The 25,720-nt window shown below is 37.8% G+C and overlaps 1 protein-coding gene across 1 annotated transcript in view; it reads left to right on the plus strand.

Annotated features, from left to right (window-relative positions):
• The window catches only part of LOC117329281, a 158,299-nt gene that overhangs the window by 20,989 nt on the left and 111,590 nt on the right, over positions 1 to 25,720 (plus strand). Inside the window, exon 3 of the mRNA XM_033887146.1 lies at positions 23,655 to 23,911. Coding sequence (XP_033743037.1) covers positions 23,660 to 23,911 — 252 coding nt within the window. The 5' untranslated portion in view covers positions 23,655 to 23,659. The remainder of the gene's footprint in view (positions 1 to 23,654; positions 23,912 to 25,720) is intronic.

The following is a 25,720-nucleotide window of genomic DNA, read 5'->3' on the forward strand; positions in this document are numbered from 1 at the left end:
CCTTACCCTTCCTTACCCTGTTTACCCTTCCTTACCCTTACTTACCTTTCTTTACCCTGTTTACCCTGTTTACCCTTCCTTACCCTGTTTACCCTTCCTTACCCTTCCTTACCCTTCCTTACCCTGTTTACCCTGTTTACCCTTCCTTACCCTGTTTACCCTTCCTTACCCTTCCATACCCTGTTCACCCTTCCTTACCCTGTTTACCCTGTTTACCCTTCCTTACCCTTCCTTACCCTTCCTTACCCTGTTTACCCTTCCTTACCCTTCCTTACCCTGTTTACCCTTTCTTACCCTTCCTTACCCTTCCTTACCCTGTTTACCCTTCCTTACCCTGTTTACCCTTCCTTACCCTGTTTACCCTTCCTTACCCTTCCTTACCCTTCCTTACCCTTCCTTACCCTTCCTTACCCTGTTTACCCTTCCTTACCCTGTTTACCCTTCCTTACCCTTCCTTACCCTGTTTACCCTGTTAACCCTTCCTTACCCTTCCTTACCCTGTTTACCCTTCCTTACCCTGTTTACCCTTCCTTACCCTGTTTACCCTTCCTTACCCTGTTTACCCTTCCTTACCCTGTTTACCCTTCCTTACCCTTCCTTACCCTTCCTTACCCTGTTTACCCTTCCTTACCCTTCCTTACCCTGTTTACCCTTCCTTACCATGTTTACCCTTCCTTACCCTTCCTTACCCTGTTTACCCTTCCTTACCCTTCCTTACCCTGTTTACCCTTCCTTACCCTTCCTTACCCTGTTCACCCTTCCTTACCCTTCCTTACCCTGTTTACCCTTCCTTACCCTTCCTTACCCTTCCTTAACCCCAGTGTACAGTATACCAGTTTATAGACTAGTAGTAAACGAGAGGTTGGTACAGTAGTTCTAACCCCAGTGTACAGTATACCAGTTTATAGACTAGTAGTAAACGAGAGGTCGGTACAGTAGTTCTAACCCCAGTGTACGGTATACCAGTTTATAGACTAGTAGTAAACGAGAGGTCGGTACTGTAGTTCTAACCCCAGTGTACAGTATACCAGTTTATAGACTAGTAGTAAACGAGAGGTCGGTACAGTAGTTCTAACCCCAGTGTACAGTATACCAGTTTATAGACTAGTAGTAAACGAGAGGTCGGTACAGTAGTTCTAACCCCAGTGTACGGTATACCAGTTTATAGACTAGTAGTAAACGAGAGGTCGGTACTGTAGTTCTAACCCCAGTGTACGGTATACCAGTTTATAGACTAGTAGTAAACGAGAGGTCGGTACAGTAGTTCTAACCCCAGTGTACAGTATACCAGTTTATAGACTAGTAGTAAACGAGAGGTCGGTACAGTAGTTCTAACCCCAGTGTACAGTATACCAGTTTATAGACTAGTAGTAAACGAGAGGTCGGTACAGTAGTTCTAACCCCAGTGTACAGTATACCAGTTTATAGACTAGTAGTAAACGAGAGGTTGGTACAGTAGTTCTAACCCCAGTGTACAGTATACCAGTTTATAGACTAGTAGTAAACGAGAGGTCAGTACAGTAGTTCTAACCCCAGTGTACGGTATACCAGTTTATAGACTAGTAGTAAACGAGAGGTTGGTACAGTAGTTCTAACCCCAGTGTACAGTATACCAGTTTATAGATTAGTAGTAAACGAGAGGTCGGTACAGTAGTTCTAACCCCAGTGTACTGTATACCAGTTTAAAGACTAGTAGTAAACGAGAGGTCGGTACAGTAGTTCTAACCCCAGTGTACGGTATACCAGTTTAAAGACTAGTAGTAAACGAGAGGTCAGTACAGTAGTCTAACCCCAGTGTACAGTATACCAGTTTATAGACTAGTAGTAAACGAGAGGTCGGTACAGTAGTTCTAACCCCAGTGTACTGTATACCAGTTTATAGACTAGTAGTAAACGAGAGGTCGGTACAGTAGTTCTAACCCCAGTGTACAGTATACCAGTTTATAGACTAGTAGTAAACGAGAGGTCAGTACAGTAGTTCTAACCCCAGTGTACTGTATACCAGTTTATAGACTAGTAGTAAACGAGAGGTCGGTACAGTAGTTCTAACCACAGTGTACAGTATACCAGTTTATAGACAGTAGTAAACGAGAGGTCGGTACAGTAGTTCATACCCCAGTGTACAGTATACCAGTTTATAGACTAGTAGTAAACGAGAGGTCGGTACAGTAGTTCTAACCCCAGTGTACAGTATACCAGTTTATAGACTAGTAGTAAACGAGAGGTCAGTACAGTAGTTCTAACCCCAGTGTACGGTATACCAGTTTATAAACAGTAGTAAACGAGAGGTCCGTACAGTAGTTCTAACCCCAGTGTACAGTATACCAGTTTATAGACTAGTAGTAAACGAGAGGTCGGTACAGTAGTTCTAACCCCAGTGTACGGTATACCAGTTTATAGACTAGTAGTAAACGAGAGGTCGGTACAGTAGTTCTAACCCCAGTGTACAGTATACCAGTTTATAGACTAGTAGTAAACGAGAGGTCGGTACAGTAGTTCTAACCCCAGTGTACAGTATACCAGTTTATAGACTAGTAGTAAACGAGAGGTCGGTACAGTAGTTCTAACCCCAGTGTACAGTATACCAGTTTATAGACTAGTAGTAAACGAGAGGTCGGTACAGTAGTTCTAACCCCAGTGTACGGTATACCAGTTTATAGACTAGTAGTAAACGAGAGGTCGGTACAGTAGTTCTAACCCCAGTGTACTGTATACCAGTTTATAGACAGTAGTAAACGAGAGGTCGGTACAGTAGTTCTAACCCCAGTGTACTGTATACCAGTTTATAGACTAGTAGTAAACGAGAGGTCGGTACAGTAGTTCTAACCCCAGTGTACAGTATACCAGTTTATAGACTAGTAGTAAACGAGAGGTCGGTACAGTAGTTCTAACCCCAGTGTACGGTATACCAGTTTATAGACTAGTAGTAAACGAGAGGTCGGTACAGTAGTTTCTAACCCCAGTGTACAGTATACCAGTTTATAGACTAGTAGTAAACGAGAGGTCGGTACAGTAGTTCTAACCCCAGTGTACAGTATACCAGTTTATAGACTAGTAGTAAACGAGAGGTCGGTACAGTAGTTCTAACCCCAGTGTACCGTATACCAGTTTATAGACTAGTAGTAAACGAGAGGTCGGTACAGTAGTTCTAACCCCAGTGTACGGTATACCAGTTTATAGACTAGTAGTAAACGAGAGGTCGGTACAGTAATTCTAACCCCAGTGTACTGTTTACCAGTTTATAGACTAGTAGTAAACGAGAGGTCGGTACAGTAGTTCTAACCCCAGTGTACTGTATACCAGTTTATAGACTAGTAGTAAACGAGAGGTCGGTACAGTAGTTCTAACCCCAGTGTACAGTATACCAGTTTATAGACTAGTAGTAAACGAGAGGTCGGTACAGTAGTTCTAACCCCAGTGTACAGTATACCAGTTTATAGACTAGTAGTAAACGAGAGGTCGGTACAGTAGTTCTAACCCCAGTGTACAGTATACCAGTTTATAGACTAGTAGTAAACGAGAGGTCGGTACAGTAGTTCTAACCCCAGTGTACAGTATACCAGTTTATAGACTAGTAGTAAACGAGAGGTCAGTACAGTAGTTCTAACCCCAGTGTACAGTAAACCAGTTTATAGACTAGTAGTAAACGAGAGGTCGGTACAGTAGTTCTAACCCCAGTGTACAGTATACCAGTTTATAGACTAGTAGTAAACGAGAGGTCGGTACAGTAGTTCTAACCCCAGTGTACAGTATACCAGTTTATAGACAGTAGTAAACGAGAGGTCGGTACAGTAGTTCTAACCCCAGTGTACAGTATACCAGTTTATAGACAGTAGTAAACGAGAGGTTGGTACAGTAGTTCTAACCCCAGTGTACGGTATACCAGTTTATAGACTAGTAGTAAACGAGAGGTCGGTACAGTAGTTCTAACCCCAGTGTACTGTATACCAGTTTATAGACTAGTAGTAAACGAGAGGTCGGTACAGTAGTTCTAACCCCAGTGTACGGTATACCAGTTTATAGACTAGTAGTAAACGAGAGGTCGGTACAGTAGTTCTAACCCCAGTGTACAGTATACCAGTTTATAGACTAGTAGTAAACGAGAGGTCGGTACAGTAGTTCTAACCCCAGTGTACAGTATACCAGTTTATAGACAGTAGTAACGAGAGGTCGGTACAGTAGTTCTAACCCCAGTGTACTGTATACCAGTTTATAGACTAGTAGTAAACGAGAGGTCGGTACAGTAGTTCTAACCCCAGTGTACAGTATACCAGTTTATAGACAGTAGTAAACGAGAGGTCGGTACAGTAGTTCTAACCCCAGTGTACAGTATACCAGTTTATATACTAGTAGTAAACGAGAGGTCGGTACAGTAGTTCTAACCCCAGTGTACAGTGTACCAGTTTATAGACTAGTAGTAAACGAGAGGTCGGTACAGTAGTTCTAACCCCAGTGTACGGTATACCAGTTTATAGACTAGTAGTAAACGAGAGGTCGGTACAGTAGTTCTAACCCCAGTGTACAGTATACCAGTTTATATACTAGTAGTAAACGAGAGGTCGGTACAGTAGTTCTAACCCCAGTGTACAGTATACCAGTTTATAGACTAGTAGTAAACGAGAGGTCAGTACAGTAGTTCTAACCCCAGTGTACAGTATACCAGTTTATAGACTAGTAGTAAACGAGAGGTTGGTACAGTAGTTCTAACCCCAGTGTACCGTATACCAGTTTATAGACTAGTAGTAAACGAGAGGTCAGTACAGTAGTTCTAACCCCAATGTACAGTATAACAGTTTATAGACTAGTAGTAAACGAGAGGTCAGTACAGTAGTTCTAACCCCAATGTACAGTATAACAGTTTATAGACTAGTAGTAAACGAGAGGTCAGTACAGTAGTTCTAACCCAAATGTACAGTATAACAGTTTATAGACTAGTAGTAAACGAGAGGTCGGTACAGTAGTTCTAACCCCAGTGTACGGTATACCAGTTTATAGACTAGTAGTAAACGAGAGGTCAGTACAGTAGTTCTATAACCCCAGTGTACAGTATACCAGTTTATAGACTAGTAGTAAACGAGAGGTCGGTACAGTAGTTCTAACCCCAGTGTACGGTATACCAGTTTATAGACTAGTAGTAAACGAGAGGTCGGTACAGTAGTTCTAACCCCAGTGTACAGTATACCAGTTTATAGACTAGTAGTAAACGAGAGGTCGGTACAGTAGTTCTAACCCCAGTGTACTGTATACCAGTTTATATACTAGTAGTAAACGAGAGGTCAGTACAGTAGTTCTAACCCCAGTGTACGGTATACCAGTTTATAGACTAGTAGTAAACGAGAGGTCGGTACAGTAGTTCTAACCCCAGTGTACGGTATACCAGTTTATAGTCTAGTAGTAAACGAGAGGTCGGTACAGTAGTTCTAACCCCAGTGTACGGTATACCAGTTTATAGACTAGTAGTAAACGAGAGGTCGGTACAGTAGTTCTAACCCCAGTGTACTATATACCAGTTTATAGACTAGTAGTAAACGAGAGGTCGGTACAGTAGTTCTAACCCCAGTGTACGGTATACCAGTTTATAGACTAGTAGTAAACGAGAGGTCGGTACAGTAGTTCTAACCCCAGTGTACTATATACCAGTTTATAGACTAGTAGTAAACGAGAGGTCGGTACAGTAGTTCTAACCCCAGTGTACGGTATACCAGTTTATAGACTAGTAGTAAACGAGAGGTCGGTACAGTAGTTCTAACCCCAGTGTACAGTATACCAGTTTATAGACTAGTAGTAAACGAGAGGTCGGTACAGTAGTTCTAACCCCAGTGTACTGTATACCAGTTTATATACTAGTAGTAAACGAGAGGTCAGTACAGTAGTTCTAACCCCAGTGTACGGTATACCAGTTTATAGACTAGTAGTAAACGAGAGGTCGGTACAGTAGTTCTAACCCCAGTGTACTATATACCAGTTTATAGACTAGTAGTAAACGAGAGGTCGGTACAGTAGTTCTAACCCCAGTGTACGGTATACCAGTTTATAGACTAGTAGTAAACGAGAGGTTGGTACAGTAGTTCTAACCCCAGTGTACTATATACCAGTTTATAGACTAGTAGTAAACGAGAGGTCGGTACAGTAGTTCTAACCCCAGTGTACGGTATACCAGTTTATATACTAGTAGTAAACGAGAGGTCGGTACAGTAGTTCTAACCTCAGTGTACAGTATACCAGTTTATAGACAGTAGTAAACGAGAGGTCGGTACAGTAGTTCTAACCCCAGTGTACGGTATACCAGTTTATAGATTAGTAGTAAACAAGAGGTCGGTACAGTAGTTCTAACCCCAGTGTACAGTATACCAGTTTATAGACTAGTAGTAAACGAGAGGTCGGTACAGTAATTCTAACCCCAGTGTACAGTATACCAGTTTATAGACTAGTAGTAAACGAGAGGTCGGTACAGTAGTTCTAACCCCAGTGTACAGTATACCAGTTTATAGACAGTAGTAAACGAGAGGTCAGTACAGTAGTTCTAACCCCAGTATACTGTATACCAGTTTATAGACTAGTAGTAAACGAGAGGTCGGTACAGTAGTTCTAACCCCAGTGTACAGTATACCAGTTTATAGACTAGTAGTAAACGAGAGGTCGGTACAGTAGTTCTAACCCCAGTGTACGGTATACCAGTTTATAGACTAGTAGTAAACGAGAGGTCGGTACAGTAGTTCTAACCCCAGTGTACTGTATACCAGTTTATAGACTAGTAGTAAACGAGAGGTCGGTACAGTAGTTCTAACCCCAGTGTACAGTATACCAGTTTATATACTAGTAGTAAACGAGAGGTCGGTACAGTAGTTCTAACCTCAGTGTACAGTATACCAGTTTATAGACAGTAGTAAACGAGAGGTCGGTACAGTAGTTCTAACCCCAGTGTACGGTATACCAGTTTATAGACTAGTAGTAAACGAGAGGTCGGTACAGTAGTTCTAACCCCAGTGTACAGTATACCAGTTTATAGATTAGTAGTAAACGAGAGGTCGGTACAGTAGTTCTAACCCCAGTGTACAGTATACCAGTTTATATACTAGTAGTAAACGAGAGGTCGGTACAGTAGTTCTAACCTCAGTGTACAGTATACCAGTTTATAGACAGTAGTAAACGAGAGGTCGGTACAGTAGTTCATACCCCAGTGTACCGTATACCAGTTTATGGACTAGTAGTAAACGAGAGGTCAGTACAGTAGTTCTAACCCCAGTGTACAGTATACCAGTTTATGGACTAGTAGTAAACGAGAGGTCAGTACAGTAGTTCTAACCCCAGTGTACGGTATACCAGTTTATAGACTAGTAGTAAACGAGAGGTCGGTACAGTAGTTCTAACCCCAGTGTACAGTATACCAGTTTATAGTCTAGTAGTAAACGAGAGGTCGGTACAGTAGTTCTAACCCCAGTGTACTATATACCAGTTTATAGACTAGTAGTAAACGAGAGGTCGGTACAGTAGTTCTAACCCCAGTGTACGGTATACCAGTTTATAGATTAGTAGTAAACGAGAGGTCAGTACAGTAGTTCTAACCCCAGTGTACAGTATACCAGTTTATATACTAGTAGTAAACGAGAGGTCGGTACAGTAGTTCTAACCTCAGTGTACAGTATACCAGTTTATAGACTAGTAGTAAACGAGAGGTCGGTACAGTAGTTCTAACCCCAGTGTACGGTATACCAGTTTATAGACTAGTAGTAAACGAGAGGTCGATACAGTAGATCTAACCCCAGTGTACAGTATACCAGTTTATAGACAGTAGTAAACGAGAGGTCGGTACAGTAGTTCTAACCCCAGTGTACTATATACCAGTTTATAGACTAGTAGTAAACGAGAGGTCGGTACAGTAGTTCTAACCCCAGTGTACTATATACCAGTTTATAGACTAGTAGTAAACGAGAGGTCGGTACAGTAGTTCTAACCTCAGTGTACAGTATACCAGTTTATAGACTAGTAGTAAACGAGAGGTCGGTACAGTAGTTCTAACCCCAGTGTACGGTATACCAGTTTATAGACTAGTAGTAAACGAGAGGTCGGTACAGTAGTTCTAACCCCAGTGTACGGTATACCAGTTTATAGACTAGTAGTAAACGAGAGGTCGGTACAGTAGTTCTAACCCCAGTGTACAGTATACCAGTTTATTGACTAGTAGTAAACGAGAGGTCGGTACAGTAGTTCTAACCCCCAGTGTACCGTATACCAGTTTATAGACTAGTAGTAAACGAGAGGTCAGTACAGTAGTTCTAACCCCAGTGTACAGTATACCAGTTTATAGACTAGTAGTAAACGAGAGGTCAGTACAGTAGTTCTAACCCCAGTGTACAGTATACCAGTTTATAGACTAGTAGTAAACGAGAGGTCGGTACAGTAGTTCTAACCCCAGTGTACAGTATACCAGTTTATATACTAGTAGTAAACGAGAGGTCGGTACAGTAGTTCTAACCCCAGTGTACAGTGTACCAGTTTATAGACTAGTAGTAAACGAGAGGTCGGTACAGTAGTTCTAACCCCAGTGTACGGTATACCAGTTTATAGACTAGTAGTAAACGAGAGGTCGGTACAGTAGTTCTAACCCCAGTGTACAGTATACCAGTTTATATACTAGTAGTAAACGAGAGGTCGGTACAGTAGTTCTAACCCCAGTGTACAGTATACCAGTTTATAGACTAGTAGTAAACGAGAGGTCAGTACAGTAGTTCTAACCCCAGTGTACAGTATACCAGTTTATAGACTAGTAGTAAACGAGAGGTTGGTACAGTAGTTCTAACCCCAGTGTACCGTATACCAGTTTATAGACTAGTAGTAAACGAGAGGTCAGTACAGTAGTTCTAACCCCAATGTACAGTATAACAGTTTATAGACTAGTAGTAAACGAGAGGTCAGTACAGTAGTTCTAACCCCAATGTACAGTATAACAGTTTATAGACTAGTAGTAAACGAGAGGTCAGTACAGTAGTTCTAACCCAAATGTACAGTATAACAGTTTATAGACTAGTAGTAAACGAGAGGTCGGTACAGTAGTTCTAACCCCAGTGTACGGTATACCAGTTTATAGACTAGTAGTAAACGAGAGGTCAGTACAGTAGTTCTATAACCCCAGTGTACAGTATACCAGTTTATAGACTAGTAGTAAACGAGAGGTCGGTACAGTAGTTCTAACCCCAGTGTACGGTATACCAGTTTATAGACTAGTAGTAAACGAGAGGTCGGTACAGTAGTTCTAACCCCAGTGTACAGTATACCAGTTTATAGACTAGTAGTAAACGAGAGGTCGGTACAGTAGTTCTAACCCCAGTGTACTGTATACCAGTTTATATACTAGTAGTAAACGAGAGGTCAGTACAGTAGTTCTAACCCCAGTGTACGGTATACCAGTTTATAGACTAGTAGTAAACGAGAGGTCGGTACAGTAGTTCTAACCCCAGTGTACGGTATACCAGTTTATAGTCTAGTAGTAAACGAGAGGTCGGTACAGTAGTTCTAACCCCAGTGTACGGTATACCAGTTTATAGACTAGTAGTAAACGAGAGGTCGGTACAGTAGTTCTAACCCCAGTGTACTATATACCAGTTTATAGACTAGTAGTAAACGAGAGGTCGGTACAGTAGTTCTAACCCCAGTGTACGGTATACCAGTTTATAGACTAGTAGTAAACGAGAGGTCGGTACAGTAGTTCTAACCCCAGTGTACTATATACCAGTTTATAGACTAGTAGTAAACGAGAGGTCGGTACAGTAGTTCTAACCCCAGTGTACGGTATACCAGTTTATAGACTAGTAGTAAACGAGAGGTCGGTACAGTAGTTCTAACCCCAGTGTACAGTATACCAGTTTATAGACTAGTAGTAAACGAGAGGTCGGTACAGTAGTTCTAACCCCAGTGTACTGTATACCAGTTTATATACTAGTAGTAAACGAGAGGTCAGTACAGTAGTTCTAACCCCAGTGTACGGTATACCAGTTTATAGACTAGTAGTAAACGAGAGGTCGGTACAGTAGTTCTAACCCCAGTGTACTATATACCAGTTTATAGACTAGTAGTAAACGAGAGGTCGGTACAGTAGTTCTAACCTCAGTGTACAGTATACCAGTTTATAGACTAGTAGTAAACGAGAGGTCGGTACAGTAGTTCTAACCCCAGTGTACGGTATACCAGTTTATAGACTAGTAGTAAACGAGAGGTCGGTACAGTAGTTCTAACCCCAGTGTACGGTATACCAGTTTATAGACTAGTAGTAAACGAGAGGTCGGTACAGTAGTTCTAACCCCAGTGTACGGTATACCAGTTTATAGACTAGTAGTAAACGAGAGGTCGGTACAGTAGTTCTAACCCCCAGTGTACCGTATACCAGTTTATAGACTAGTAGTAAACGAGAGGTCAGTACAGTAGTTCTAACCCCAGTGTACAGTATACCAGTTTATAGACTAGTAGTAAACGAGAGGTCAGTACAGTAGTTCTAACCCCAGTGTACAGTATACCAGTTTATAGACTAGTAGTAAACGAGAGGTCGGTACAGTAGTTCTAACCCCAGTGTACAGTATACCAGTTTATATACTAGTAGTAAACGAGAGGTCGGTACAGTAGTTCTAACCCCAGTGTACAGTGTACCAGTTTATAGACTAGTAGTAAATGAGAGGTCGGTACAGTAGTTCTAACCCCAGTGTACGGTATACCAGTTTATAGACTAGTAGTAAACGAGAGGTCGGTACAGTAGTTCTAACCCCAGTGTACAGTATACCAGTTTATATACTAGTAGTAAACGAGAGGTCGGTACAGTAGTTCTAACCCCAGTGTACAGTATACCAGTTTATAGACTAGTAGTAAACGAGAGGTCAGTACAGTAGTTCTAACCCCAATGTACAGTATAACAGTTTATAGACTAGTAGTAAACGAGAGGTCAGTACAGTAGTTCTAACCCCAATGTACAGTATAACAGTTTATAGACTAGTAGTAAACGAGAGGTCGGTACAGTAGTTCTAACCCCAGTGTACTATATACCAGTTTATAGACTAGTAGTAAACGAGAGGTCGGTACAGTAGTTCTAACCCCAGTGTACGGTATACCAGTTTATAGACTAGTAGTAAACGAGAGGTCGGTACAGTAGTTCTAACCCCAGTGTACTATATACCAGTTTATAGACTAGTAGTAAACGAGAGGTCGGTACAGTAGTTCTAACCCCAGTGTACAGTATACCAGTTTATAGACTAGTAGTAAACGAGAGGTCGGTACAGTAGTTCTAACCCCAGTGTACAGTATACCAGTTTATAGACTAGTAGTAAACGAGAGGTCGGTACAGTAGTTCTAACCCCAGTGTACTGTATACCAGTTTATATACTAGTAGTAAACGAGAGGTCAGTACAGTAGTTCTAACCCCAGTGTACGGTATACCAGTTTATAGACTAGTAGTAAACGAGAGGTCGGTACAGTAGTTCTAACCCCAGTGTACTATATACCAGTTTATAGACTAGTAGTAAACGAGAGGTCGGTACAGTAGTTCTAACCTCAGTGTACAGTATACCAGTTTATAGACTAGTAGTAAACGAGAGGTCGGTACAGTAGTTCTAACCCCAGTGTACGGTATACCAGTTTATAGACTAGTAGTAAACGAGAGGTCGGTACAGTAGTTCTAACCCCAGTGTACGGTATACCAGTTTATAGACTAGTAGTAAACGAGAGGTCGGTACAGTAGTTCTAACCCCAGTGTACAGTATACCAGTTTATAGACTAGTAGTAAACGAGAGGTCGGTACAGTAGTTCTAACCCCCAGTGTACCGTATACCAGTTTATAGACTAGTAGTAAACGAGAGGTCAGTACAGTAGTTCTAACCCCAGTGTACAGTATACCAGTTTATAGACTAGTAGTAAACGAGAGGTCAGTACAGTAGTTCTAACCCCAGTGTACAGTATACCAGTTTATAGACTAGTAGTAAACGAGAGGTCGGTACAGTAGTTCTAACCCCAGTGTACAGTATACCAGTTTATATACTAGTAGTAAACGAGAGGTCGGTACAGTAGTTCTAACCCCAGTGTACAGTGTACCAGTTTATAGACTAGTAGTAAATGAGAGGTCGGTACAGTAGTTCTAACCCCAGTGTACGGTATACCAGTTTATAGACTAGTAGTAAACGAGAGGTCGGTACAGTAGTTCTAACCCCAGTGTACAGTATACCAGTTTATATACTAGTAGTAAACGAGAGGTCGGTACAGTAGTTCTAACCCCAGTGTACAGTATACCAGTTTATAGACTAGTAGTAAACGAGAGGTCAGTACAGTAGTTCTAACCCCAATGTACAGTATAACAGTTTATAGACTAGTAGTAAACGAGAGGTCAGTACAGTAGTTCTAACCCCAATGTACAGTATAACAGTTTATAGACTAGTAGTAAACGAGAGGTCAGTACAGTAGTTCTAACCCCAATGTACAGTATAACAGTTTATAGACTAGTAGTAAACGAGAGCTCGGTACAGTAGTTCTAACCCCAGTGTACGGTATACCAGTTTATAGACTAGTAGTAAACGAGAGGTCAGTACAGTAGTTCTATAACCCCAGTGTACAGTATACCAGTTTATAGACTAGTAGTAAACGAGAGGTCGGTACAGTAGTTCTAACCCCAGTGTACGGTATACCAGTTTATAGACTAGTAGTAAACGAGAGGTCGGTACAGTAGTTCTAACCCCAGTGTACAGTATACCAGTTTATAGACTAGTAGTAAACGAGAGGTCGGTACAGTAGTTCTAACCCCAGTGTACGGTATACCAGTTTATAGACTAGTAGTAAACGAGAGGTCGGTACAGTAGTTCTAACCCCAGTGTACAGTATACCAGTTTATAGACTAGTAGTAAACGAGAGGTCGGTACAGTAGTTCTAACCCCAGTGTACAGTATACCAGTTTATAGACTAGTAGTAAACGAGAGGTCGGTACAGTAGTTCTAACCCCAGTGTACCGTATACCAGTTTATATACTAGTAGTAAACGAGAGGTCAGTACAGTAGTTCTAACCCCAGCGTACGGTATACCAGTTTATAGACTAGTAGTAAACGAGAGGTCGGTACAGTAGTTCTAACCCCAGTGTACAGTATACCAGTTTATAGACTAGTAGTAAACGAGAGGTCGGTACAGTAGTTCTAACCCCAGTGTACAGTATACCAGTTTATATACTAGTAGTAAACGAGAGGTCGGTACAGTAGTTCTAACCCCAGTGTACAGTATACCAGTTTATAGACTAGTAGTAAACGAGAGGTCGGTACAGTAGTTCTAACCCCAGTACAGTAGTTCTAACCCCAGTTTATGGACTAGTGGCTATTTTAGTTTACACTTGTGAGAAAACCCTAGACATGCTAGCTATTGATGTTCTGGCATTTTACATTATAGGGCAGATATAATTACTTGTTTCTTGTCATGTCTAGAGTCTTTCTCAAACAAAACAAGTGTTGATCTGACAAATTACATGAGCAACATATAAATATTGCATGTTTGGCAGAGTGATAAAACATGTTGGCTTTGTTATAGAATCAGTATCTTGTGATCAGGCCACCAATGAGTTAGTTAGTATACCTGTCTTATTCCAGTAGGTCTGCTTTCTGGCTCACTTCACTTTCACTTTCTATCAAGTCACTTCTAGAACATAAAGGTGTCTTAAGACAACTTGGTCTTGTTTGCTCACCTGCCCAAATGGCAAGTGAGCTTATGCCATGGTGCACCGCCTGGCCGTCCATTGTCAACTTTTTCCTTTTAACAACTTCTTCTCATTAACCAGGAGGCCCAGGGACTTGATATTCGGCCTGTAGCATGCTGGAGGGAAGGGCTACCAAGTTTGTTCAAATGAATGACCTTGACCTTCATTCAGGTCACATGGATCAAATAGGCTATAATCTTCAATACAAGCCTATAGGTTATTATGACCTTCATTCAAGGTCACATGGATCAAATAGGCTATAATCTTCAAATAATTTCTTCTCAAACACCAAGAGGCCCATGGGGACCTACATTCAAGGTCACAGGGGTTGAATAGGCTGAAATGTTTAAACGACGTCTTCTCAATAACCAAGAGTGCCAGAAGTTGATATTGGATCTGTAGCATGCTGAGGTGAAGGGATACCAAGTTTGTTAAAACCGATTACAGGACCAAGTCTTCAAACAACTTCTCAACCAAAAACTCCATGCCAATCAGTGATTTAGGCCCATAGGGCCTCTTTCTATTTGATATTCACTGAAGTACACAATCACCAATAGTTTAGTCAGATGACCGTTAAGGCCCATAGGCCTATTGTTAAGGTATGATGTCATGGTGGCCACATTGAATTTTTGATGTACTTGATTTTGTTGCTGTCACCCCTTTGGCTCAAGAACAAAAAATAAATGTCATACATCTAACCATTTTAGACCATTTGTTTGGACAAAATAGAATGCAGAAGAAGAAGAATAATAGGTAGAAATTGTCACAGACAATTTGACAGGCTTTTCATACATTTGACAAACTTAAGGCAGCAATAATCTTTATGACCTTGAATGTAGATCAGGTCATTCATCCAAGCATGCTATAAAGCCTGATATCAACTCCCTAGTCCTCCTACATTCACATACTTAATGGCTCTAAAAACTAACTCATAATGAAAGGCTTTAAAAAAAAACCACCTATTGCAAAATAATTCATAGACATCAATCCAAATTCTATAGTTGTTTAAAGTCTCAAATACAGCCCCCATGAGTCAAGAAACGGTATTTCAGATAAATTAGAGTTTGGCTGGAAAAGAATAAAGTATCGACCAATGAGGTGGTGTTTCGTCTAAACCAAGTCCCTAAAATAAATGGCTGTCTGAGGTTTGTGTGGATTTTTCTTGAGGAATTAACTTTTGGAATAGGTACTTCATTTAGACAAGAATGAAAGGGTAGAGGTCTAAAGATTTGGAAGTAAAAATAGAATGTGTAGTAAGTCAGCTGTGAGAAAATGTCACGGTGAGTGTTTGAACAGAGATAATTAACTCCCACACTTAACGTTTCGTGTAGGGATATAAGTGGAACCATATGGCCTCAGACCACAATTAATTTCCTTCTATATTTTGCCACAGAAAAAAATCGAAATTGAAAAGTTTCAAAAACATTGCAAAAATTCTGGTTTTCATATCACATTGTAGAGCTATTCAAGCTGAACCTACAGTGAGCTCGAAAGTACCTTATGACCAGCATTTAAGAAAGATATTTCTATTTAAGTGTTACTATCCAACTGTAATATGGGAAAATCCGGAAAATTACAAAATATTACTACTCAAGTCTTATAACTCCCTGTGTCCTACTACACAAACAAACATGGAAATGGTGTCAAAACAAAATTCTATCACTAGAATAAATATTGTACTATAAATCTATGTTAAAATTATGCACATATCTGCACCCGGAAGTATAACTGTGGTCTGAGGCATATCGTGTGGGTATTGTCACTCTGGACATGATATATTGAAAGTTGAAATCTTCATTGTCTGTAGTGTGTGATTGATATATTTATCGTATCTCAACACATATACAGGATCGAGCATATGTGACAACAGAATGTTTTATTGTGATAATGCTACTTCTCACTGCTGAAAAATGAAAAAAAGTCTAAATATAGACGAACTGATCCTTAGCAAGCTTTTTAATTAGACATATTTTGCATTAACATGGCATGGCAAAAGGTTAGCCCAAAATATATTCTACAAATAATATGATTGGGTGAACCCTGTAAATTCAATGGTTTTCGGGTTATGACCATGTTAAACTTTTTACGTATGACCTCATGGCGGCCATATTGGTTTCTTGACCTACTTATTAATAGATGACCACACCCCTTTGACATATGCCATACAATGTAAGAGAAATACCATTGACAGAGCAGTTGTTGTCACAAAATAGAGTGCAGAAGAAGAAAAAAAGGTCCGAACAAAAACAATAGGCCTTAATTTTTCACCAGTTGGTGAAAGGCTCTAAATACATCTCTTTGCTATATGCCCTATGAATCATAGGGTCCAAATATTACATATTGACAGAGTTGATTTAAAAAACGAGGCTACAATGACCAAGTACACAACAGACAAGGTAATTCCTATTTGAATTTCCAAGTGTATTACTCTTTATCCAACTCAAAATCGAAAACCCGTTGAAGTGATTTTTCAAGATTTGATTCAGAAACTCTTTGTTTGCAACAAAGTGGTTATATACCGTACAGCATTAATAATTCATACTTTCTCAATTCACATGACAAAAATTGTGTACGTAAACATGGCAGGCATGCTTGGAGTTTGTTGCTCAACAGTTGTTTTCAAAATAGTGAGTCACAATTCATGTCTAGTGCTTAATCAATGACATGATGTGACAAATACATTTCAAACACCTTGAGCAAGTGGCCTATACAAAAGGCAGACTTTATCAGTATTATCCATGAAGCAAGTGTAGTCTACCATAGTCTCAGTGGAGCAAGTAGACAGACGTACCTATTTTACGAGCCCTGGCTCTTGATGTGACATACTGGAACCTTAAGAACAAGTCTTAATGAGCCGTCAGTGAGCCCTCTTGTTGTGACAGTACATAATGGAACCTAAAGGACAAGTCTTAATGATCCTTCAGTGAGCCCTCTTGTTGTGACAGTACATAATGGAACCTAAAGGACAAGTCTTAATGATCCTTCATTGAGCCCTCTTGTTGTGACAGTACACAATGGAACCATAAGGCGAGTCTTAATGAGCCTTCAGTGAGCCTTCTTGTTGTGACAGTACACAATGGAACCTAAAGGACAAGTCTTAATGAGCCTTCAATGAGCCTTCTTGTTGTGACAGTACACAATGGAACCTAAAGGACAAGTCTTAATGAGCCTTCAGTGAGCCCTCTTGTTGTGACAGTACACAATGGAACCATAAGGCGAGTCTTAAGGACCAGGTTTGGCTGCCCTCATTCTTGCAGTATATAAAATCATATGGACAATTAGTCTTAATGAGCCATTGATCTTGTTGTGCAAGTATACTTAACTTAGAGAGCACTAGTCCAATTGAGTCTCCTGATGTGTCAGATTTCTGGAACAGAACATTTAATAAGTTTCAATGAGCCCTCTCATTGTGTTAGTTTGTTTGTTTTGTTTGTTTTTGTTTAACGTCCTATTAACAGCCAAGGTCATTTAAGGACGTGCCAGGTTTAGGAGGTGGAGGAAAGCCGGAGTACCTTGAAGAAAAACCAACAGCCTACGGTCAGTACCTGGCAACTGCCCCACGTAGGTTTCGAACTCGCAACCCAGAGGTGGGTGATAAAGTGTCGGGACACTTTAACCACTCGGCCACCGCGGCCCATAAATGTGTTAGTAGTCTTGAACTACATGTAGAGAAAATGTCTTAATGAGCCCTCTTAATGTGTGAGAACATTTGAACAGGAAGGCAAGTCTTAAAGAGACCTCAATCTTGTTATGTTAAAGATAGAAATTCAGCCTTGGGACTCGGGGTCCCCCATTATATTTTTAACGTGAAAATCTCTCTTGAGTAACTGTGTGGTAACTACTTTCCCACAATACATTAACTTAATAGGCTTTCTGTTAATGCATGTATGCTAACACTTGCATTGTGTACCAGCACATCCGATATTGAAATTAAACGTTAACATGTACAGTGGACCAGAAATGGATAGTGCTCTCATCTGTTTCAAATGATAACTACTTAATGTTGTAAGTTTTTTTTTGCATATTCAAATTTAAAACAGAAATAATGCATCTTTCACGGTTTCATCCATTGAAGCCTAACTGCTGAAAAGGTATAATGCCTTGTAAACATTAGTCTGATAAAAGGTAGAAATTCCATTTCATTTTGTCAAATGATTGACATGATCTCTGATATGCTTGAAATATTTTCCAATTTTTTAATTTCCATAGATCAGTTTTAACCAAACAAGACAGGAAGATGAAAATGGGTGGCTACAAACCATTCAATGTCAATCTCAAGTTATACGAGAGATATGATGATGTAACACAGCCCTTATGGGTATTCTTTGATTCTATAAGATGTCTGCCTGTCCTGGATCAATTTTTAGCAAAGACTTTAAACCCTATGGCAACAACTGCCATATGTTTGCTACCATTGTACAATAGCTTATACAGAGGGACATTTCCTAGTTATACTACATATGTTCAATTTCATTTGAATTATTCAAATAAAATATGTTTAAACTTTTGCTTACATTGGAGATTCTTAAAATCTGGACTTCATTCAATCACATTTATATGTTAACAGTCGTCGGGATTTTAATAGATTTTGTAATGTCAAAAGGACTTTAGTTATTTCAAAGTTTTTCATAAGAAGACCTATGACAACAGACAGAGGGAGATTGTGCTATGACATGTTCATCTTCCTCAAATGGTCTGCTTTCTGATCATGACACATTGATTAGTTTATGGCCAGGTTTTCTATGAGATAAGGCTGATGATTTCATGGAAATGGGGAAAATCTGCAGCAAAGGAAATTGAACAAAACAGTTTCTTGAAGTAAATTCCTGTGTTTGAGATAAACGACAGGAATGTGATTGCATGTTTGATACATAATCCAGCTGTAGATGAAACAGTCTATGTCAATCAGGCAGAATTTGTATTTCTAGGGAGAATTTTGTGATTTACTCTTAATGCAGATTTTTCCTGCTTATATATAATATATATGTTGGGTCTGAACTAATGACCTGTCCTGTATGGGTTCATTTTTCCCAAAGAAGTCATCAAGACTGTTAGAATTTTAAAATGTGGTGTTTTTGATGAGAGGTCATGAAATCCAGTAACCTAGTATTTTACCCCTAACTACTAAGTATGCACTTTTGCTGCACAAAAAATTTCAAATTCCTACATGGTGGCAGTTTCCCAAAATGGCCAAGAAAAATACAGCATGATGGTAGATAATCCTAGACGTACAATCATCTGAGAAGTTGGCATAAGATACAGACCTAGTTCTAAAGTCCATATGAAATTGATTAATTTGACACACCAAAACAATTAACATGTTACCCCCTTTATATAACTTAAATTGTTAGGATTTTTTACCAGACACTGTTTTACTGGACTTGTCAGATTGGGGATGCAGGTTTCTTGAAGACAATTGTGTACATCAAAGATATTTGTTTTGTGATTATCACTACAAGGTATCGATTGTTATGTCATCCTTATTGTAGAAGTGCAGATTTTATTACGCACCTCCTGCTGTGAGACTAATTTTGAAGTCTTATACCTAATACCACATGTGTTTTCAGTTCCTTGCTGTTTGTAGGTGATTGGGTGCAGTTCTAGACATTACCATGGTTTAAGGTCAAGGTTGATTAAACACTTGATTGGTTGATGTGCCATCTAAGACAATTTTGATAAGTAGATTATATTTGTCAATGATACAAGTCCTGAGGATTGGCTATACATCTGTAATCAGTCTGATATACCTGAGATACCTGGGAAGGCCAGGTTTTCATAGCAACATCTTCAGCCAAAGCCAAAAGCAATTTCTCATCATTCTTGAAATAGAGTTGATGGAAATGGAGGTTTTGTAAAACATCCTTTATACACTGTGAGAAAAGCTTGCAATTTAAGTGAATGGGTATGGTGTTAATGAGCCATTGGGAGACTTCAGTGCCATGAATAATTAGTTCGCAGACTGGGATTTATGGGCTGGGAATCAGTTTTCAAAATTCAAGGAGCAAATCTTCACCCTTTTCTGTTATGACCCAACCTTCACTAAAATTTACTGCATAGTGTTTAAGGATTGTCCTATTTTTGGTTCAAATTGAAATTAATAAATAAATGAAAAAATACAATTGAGAAGACAGAGCAGCTTGAAATATATAGTATAGAGGTATAATTTGTTTGTTCAAGGCCTTTAATTATACCCTTCTTAGGCTTGAAAATTTGAACTCGCTAAATATATGATTTTGGTGGATTAGTAAGGGAAATAATTTGTGTGCACAAGTTTTTAGTCCCCTACTGATGAACAGGGAGACTAAAGGTCTCCTCTCTGTCTTGTACATACGTGCGTCGTTTGTTGGCGTGCGTCGTTTGCTGACGTACCGCTTGATCATGACCTAGCTAACATCTGGTACTATTTGAAAGCGTCTTGGCTATTCAGATTGTTTAAAAACATGGCACAATAACAGCAGATACCTGAATAGACATTGATAGAAAAAGGAATAAAACTCATCCATGTACATAACATCAAAGATTGTTAGTGCTCTAGGGGCTTAATTTCTTGTGGGATTTTTATCAAACTTCACACAATGATAAAGGACCATAATATGTTGGACATGTTTGAGTTTCAAGGTTTTGGGGTCAAGGTCAAGGTCACTATTAATATTTTTTTTGGGGGGGGGGGGGGGGGGGGGGGGGGGGGGGGGGGGGGGGAAGAGGACATGAATTGCTTCAATAATACCCAGTAAGCTTGTTTTTAAAAGGTGCTTGGTGGTTTTTTTAAATCTTGCATATATCTCAGATTTCCTGAATAATTTGTTCAAATGTAGCCTTTGAATATTGTATTTTCATTAATTCATTTAAATCCTAAAAAGGGCTCTAACTTATGATTACCATTTGTTTAAACCATAAGACTTAATTTATACATACTACATACCAGGTAATGGGGATATCAATCTTGTTACTGTATTCACCCTTGAAATAATGTTTTATTGTTTCCCTGGAACATTTGTTCCCAGACAGTAAATAAATAACCTTTCTTTGGACTTTAAATAAGTGAAGCCATCCTCTTTCATGGAAAATTTGGAGATGTGCTTTTGAGACAGGTGTCTTATAAGGTCAAATACAGTATTCTTTAAAAAAAACCAAGAGATTATTAAACTCGGCCAACTGCCAAAGACAGCATCTTGAGATAATTTCCTACATTTCAGTGAAATGACCCATATAGTTATATTATTAGGGCATGCAGACCTCGGTGAAATTAACGTTGATGCTGACGGCCTCTATTTACACCGATATTGTCATTGCATCAGCGATAAAATAGAAACAATAGGATAGATACCTGCAGGCTGTCCTTTTCCATGAGAACAACAATAACATTTACGTTGGAGATTTAGGTTAATGTTGTGTAAATTGTCTTTCCTACCATTTCCTTGTCATATAAATTCTGCGGCAATATATACAAAAAATATTGATTGCGACATAAAGTGTATTGTAGAATGTTGTACGCCGTTTAGGCATAGTAGCTGATAAAGTTATGTACACAGACCTTCAAAAACAATAAGTAGGCCAGTACACGGAGTGTATTACAGCAAACTAAATGGGGTATGAAACATATACGCTAATGACAGGAGATCAAAAAATTATTCCTTCCGAACAACATTGCCCCCTTTTTTTTCACGGAAATCTCTAGTACACAACCCGGCTACTATTTATCAGAAAACGTAAATGATTCATGCTTAATTTTTAGTGTAATAGCTATAGGGAATGGCATTTACAAGCCATTAAACAATCAGATATTGACCGCGATTGCAGGTAGGGCAAAAAAACTATCTAAGGCGATATAATTGTAATGCCTTACTGTAACTGGTGAAGATCGTTTCATCTGAAAATCAATAAGATTTCTGATAAGCAACCTATAACCAACCAGTGTTGAGAAATTTCGTTTGGTCCAGTAGAAACGTTTTTCATGTTCTCATTTATCGATTGCCAAACTTGTACAATTGGCAGAAGAGTTCAATTTACTGGGGTCCATACCATTGGCTTTCGACCTCTTGACGGCCTACAGGGATTGTATATACATATAGACAAAATACCAATTACTTTTGTTATGATACCGTTAAGGAGCTGTGATTTGTTCAGCTGAAGGACTGTTACAAGTAGTAATAAGTGTTTTCAGGTCGACTAGATGTATATGTGAACTGTTCAGAGTTTCAAACCTGGAAAACCAGAATGCTTCCTGATTCACGGGATATAGGTATGGTAAATAATACATTTTAAAGTTAAATAGAGTGCCAGGTTAAAATTTATAGCTTGAAATTTCCTTGGGTGATCAGAATATATAGATTAGAGCCTTTAATATCAAATGAAGATTTAGGCATATGGTACAAAATGTATATGTTATATGATCTAGAATATAGTGAATTGTTAGATATATGTATATATAACCTAAAGTTCTTTTTGTCTTTGATGACAGTAAAGAGATGGTCAATGTTGACCTTGAGACAAATCAAATGATTTTTCTGCAGTTTATAAGTGCTCAAAATATCTTTGTAAATTCCAGATATTCTAAATAGAAGATTTTAATTATACAAGTGTTATAACTAAAAAAGACAAGTTAAAGTTAATTAGAAACTTTAAATAATTAGTTTAACTCATCATTTTATTATTTGTAGTCATTTGTGTATTAATATGAAAATCATCAATCTTTTCCTGAAATATCTCAGCATTTCCTACTCGATATATAAATTGTATTTGTCATTTGCATGCATAAAAAATATAACTATTTTAATTATATATCAGTGGACATGCAAATAAGGAGAGGGGCGAGTTAGGATCCAATTGTTACCATGGATACCATACAGTACTATATTAGTAGCGATTAAAGATTATAAAGTTAGTATTTAATTCAAAATGTGATTTGAGTCGCGATCAACACCTTTGGGGAATTGTGTAAAGTGATACTGATTGATCCATCATTGATGTACAGGAAACGGAGTACATTAGAATTTGATTAGAATTTCAATTCAAAATGGAATTCTACCATCTTGATACTACATCAGATCTGGGGAGCAATAACACATGTATAGTGATATAATTATTTACAGATTTAGTTAACACTGTAATTTGGTATTGAGTGTTGTGAAATTGATGTGTTCATTAGTGTGAAACTCTTTTGACATGGAGGTACAGATATCATACTATGGTAACATATACCTTAATTAGGGTCCTAATAAGTCTAATGTGAATACCAATTATTTTGAAGAGGTAAAATCAATTTGGAACACACAGATTTGCAAATTACACAGTAATTTGTACATAGAATGGTATGCATGGAGACATTAAGATATTCAACAACAGAATTATGTAAGCAATCCTTTATTTCATTGTGGAATATTGTGTATGTTTCCATTAAGTATTATAATCAGTGAGATATATATAGTAATTTTAACTAGGTGTATTATTTAGTTGTAGGTCACTAACACATCTTTCTATTCAGATTTGAATGAGAACAGTTATAATCTATATCTGTTGTCATCAAAAATGTGTTTTAGTATATAAGCATTCGGGGCTTATTTGTCCCCTAATGGTGAAACTAGGGGGTCTTTAGGTTTCCTCTCCGTACATCTTGTACATAAATACTTAATTTATGTAAATGCTAAAGTTTTTCAGTGCTCTAGCTGCTTCATTCCCTGAGGGATTTTGATCAAACTTCACATATAGATAAATGATCATTCTATCTCGGACAAGTTTAAGTGTCAGGGTTATTGAGTCGAGGTCAAGGTCACAGTTATTATTTTTAGGTAGGGCCTGTAGGGGACATGAATTGCTTTAGCACTGTTTGATAGCATCAGTTGAAACATTTCGTAAAAGAATTTGAAAAATGTTTTCTTTTTGATTCCTTCATGTAATGACATTTTTGTTATTTGTGTGACCTTGTGTGACCTTGTGTGTTCCACAGGAGAAATGAAGATCTGTACGGGGAAGGACAGCTGTGTCATGGAGGATAAGACAGGTCTGCCCGGGGGAGATGATCCCCTGGGGTGTGGGGACAAACCCCTATCCTTCATGGCATCTCCCAAGGGAAAAAAACGGGTCACACTCTCTCTAGAGGCTGGTGGAGGTGAGGATTATCCGGAAGATGACATGGATGAATTTGAAAATGATGGCGATGAGGCATATGATGATGTGTTCTTACCAGATGATTATAGCGATCAGGTAAGAACTCTGTAACCTCAACATTATAAATAGTAAAGAAAGTTCATCAACATTATATAGTAAAGAAAGTTCATCAACATTATAAATAGTAAAGAAAGTTCATCAACATTATATAGTAAAGAAAGTTCAACATTATATAGTAAAGAAAGTTCATCAACATTATAAATAGTAAAGAAAGTTCATCAACATTATAAATAGTAAAGAAAGTTCATCAACATTATAAATAGTAAAGAAAGTTCATCAACATTATAAATAGTAAAGAAAGTTCATCAACATTATAAATAGTAAAGAAAGTTCATCAACATTATATAGTAAAGAAAGTTCATCAACATTATATAGTGAAGAAAGTTCATCAACATTATATAGTAAAGAAAGTTCATCAACATTATATAGTAAAGAAAGTTCAACATTATATAGTAAAGAAAGTTCATCAACATTATAAATAGTAAAGAAAGTTCATCAACATTATATAGTAAAGAAAGTTCATCAACATTATAAATAGTAAAGAAAGTTCATCAACATTATATAGTAAAGAAAGTTCATCAACATTATAAATAGTAAAGAAAGTTCATCAACATTATATAGTGAAGAAAGTTCATCAACATTATAAATAGTAAAAAAGTTCATCAACATTATGTAGTAAAGAAAGTTCATCAACATTATATAGTAAAGAAAGTTCAACATTATATAGTAAAGAAAGTTCATCAACATTATAAATAGTAAAGAAAGTTCATCAACGTTATATAGTAAAGAAAGTTCATCAACATTATAAATAGTAAAGAAAGTTCATCAACCTTATATAGTAAAGAAAGTTCATCAACATTATATAGTAAAGAAAGTTCATTAACTTTATATAGTAAAGAAATTCCATCAGCATTATATAGTAAAGAAAGTTCGTCAACATTATATAGTGAAGAAAGTTCATCAACATTATATAGTAAAGAAAGTTCATCAACATTATAAATAGTAAAGAAAGTTCATCAACATTATATAGTAAAGAAAGTTCATCAACATTATAAATAGTAAAGAAAGTTCATCAACATTATATAGTAAAGAAAGTTCATCAACATTATATAGTAAAGAAAGTTCATCAACATTATATAGTGAAGAAAGTTCAACATTATATAGTAAAGAAAGTTCATCAACATTATAAATAGTAAAGAAAGTTCATCAACATTATATAGTAAAGAAAGTTCATCAACATTATAAATAGTAAAGAAAGTTCATCAACATTATATAGTGAAGAAAGTTCATCAACATTATAAAAAGTAAAGAAAGTTCATCAACATTATAAATAGTAAAGAAAGTTCATCAACATTATATAGTAAAGAAAGTTCATCAACATTATCAATAGTAAAGAAAGTTCATCAACATTATAAATAGTAAAGAAAGTTCATCAACATTATAAATAGTAAAGAAAGTTCATCAACATTATAAATAGTAAAGAAAGTTCATCAACATTATCTAGTGAAGAAAGTTCATCAACATTATATAGTAAAGAAAGTTCATCAACATTATAAATAGTAAAGAAAGTTCATCAACTTTATATAGTAAAGAAATTTCATCAGCATTATATAGTAAAGAAAGTTTGTCAACATTATATAGTGAAGAAAGTTCATCAACATTATATAGTAAAGAAAGTTCATCAACATTATAAATAGTAAAGAAAGTTCATCAACATTATATAGTAAAGAAAGTTCATCAACATTATAAATAGTAAAGAAAGTTCATCAACATTATATAGTAAAGAAAGTTCATTAACATTATAAATAGTAAAGAAAGTTCATCAACATTATATAGTAAAGAAAG

This window comes from Pecten maximus, chromosome 6 (assembly GCF_902652985.1).
Source record: "Pecten maximus chromosome 6, xPecMax1.1, whole genome shotgun sequence".
In the NCBI taxonomy this organism is placed as follows: domain Eukaryota; kingdom Metazoa; phylum Mollusca; class Bivalvia; order Pectinida; family Pectinidae; genus Pecten; species Pecten maximus.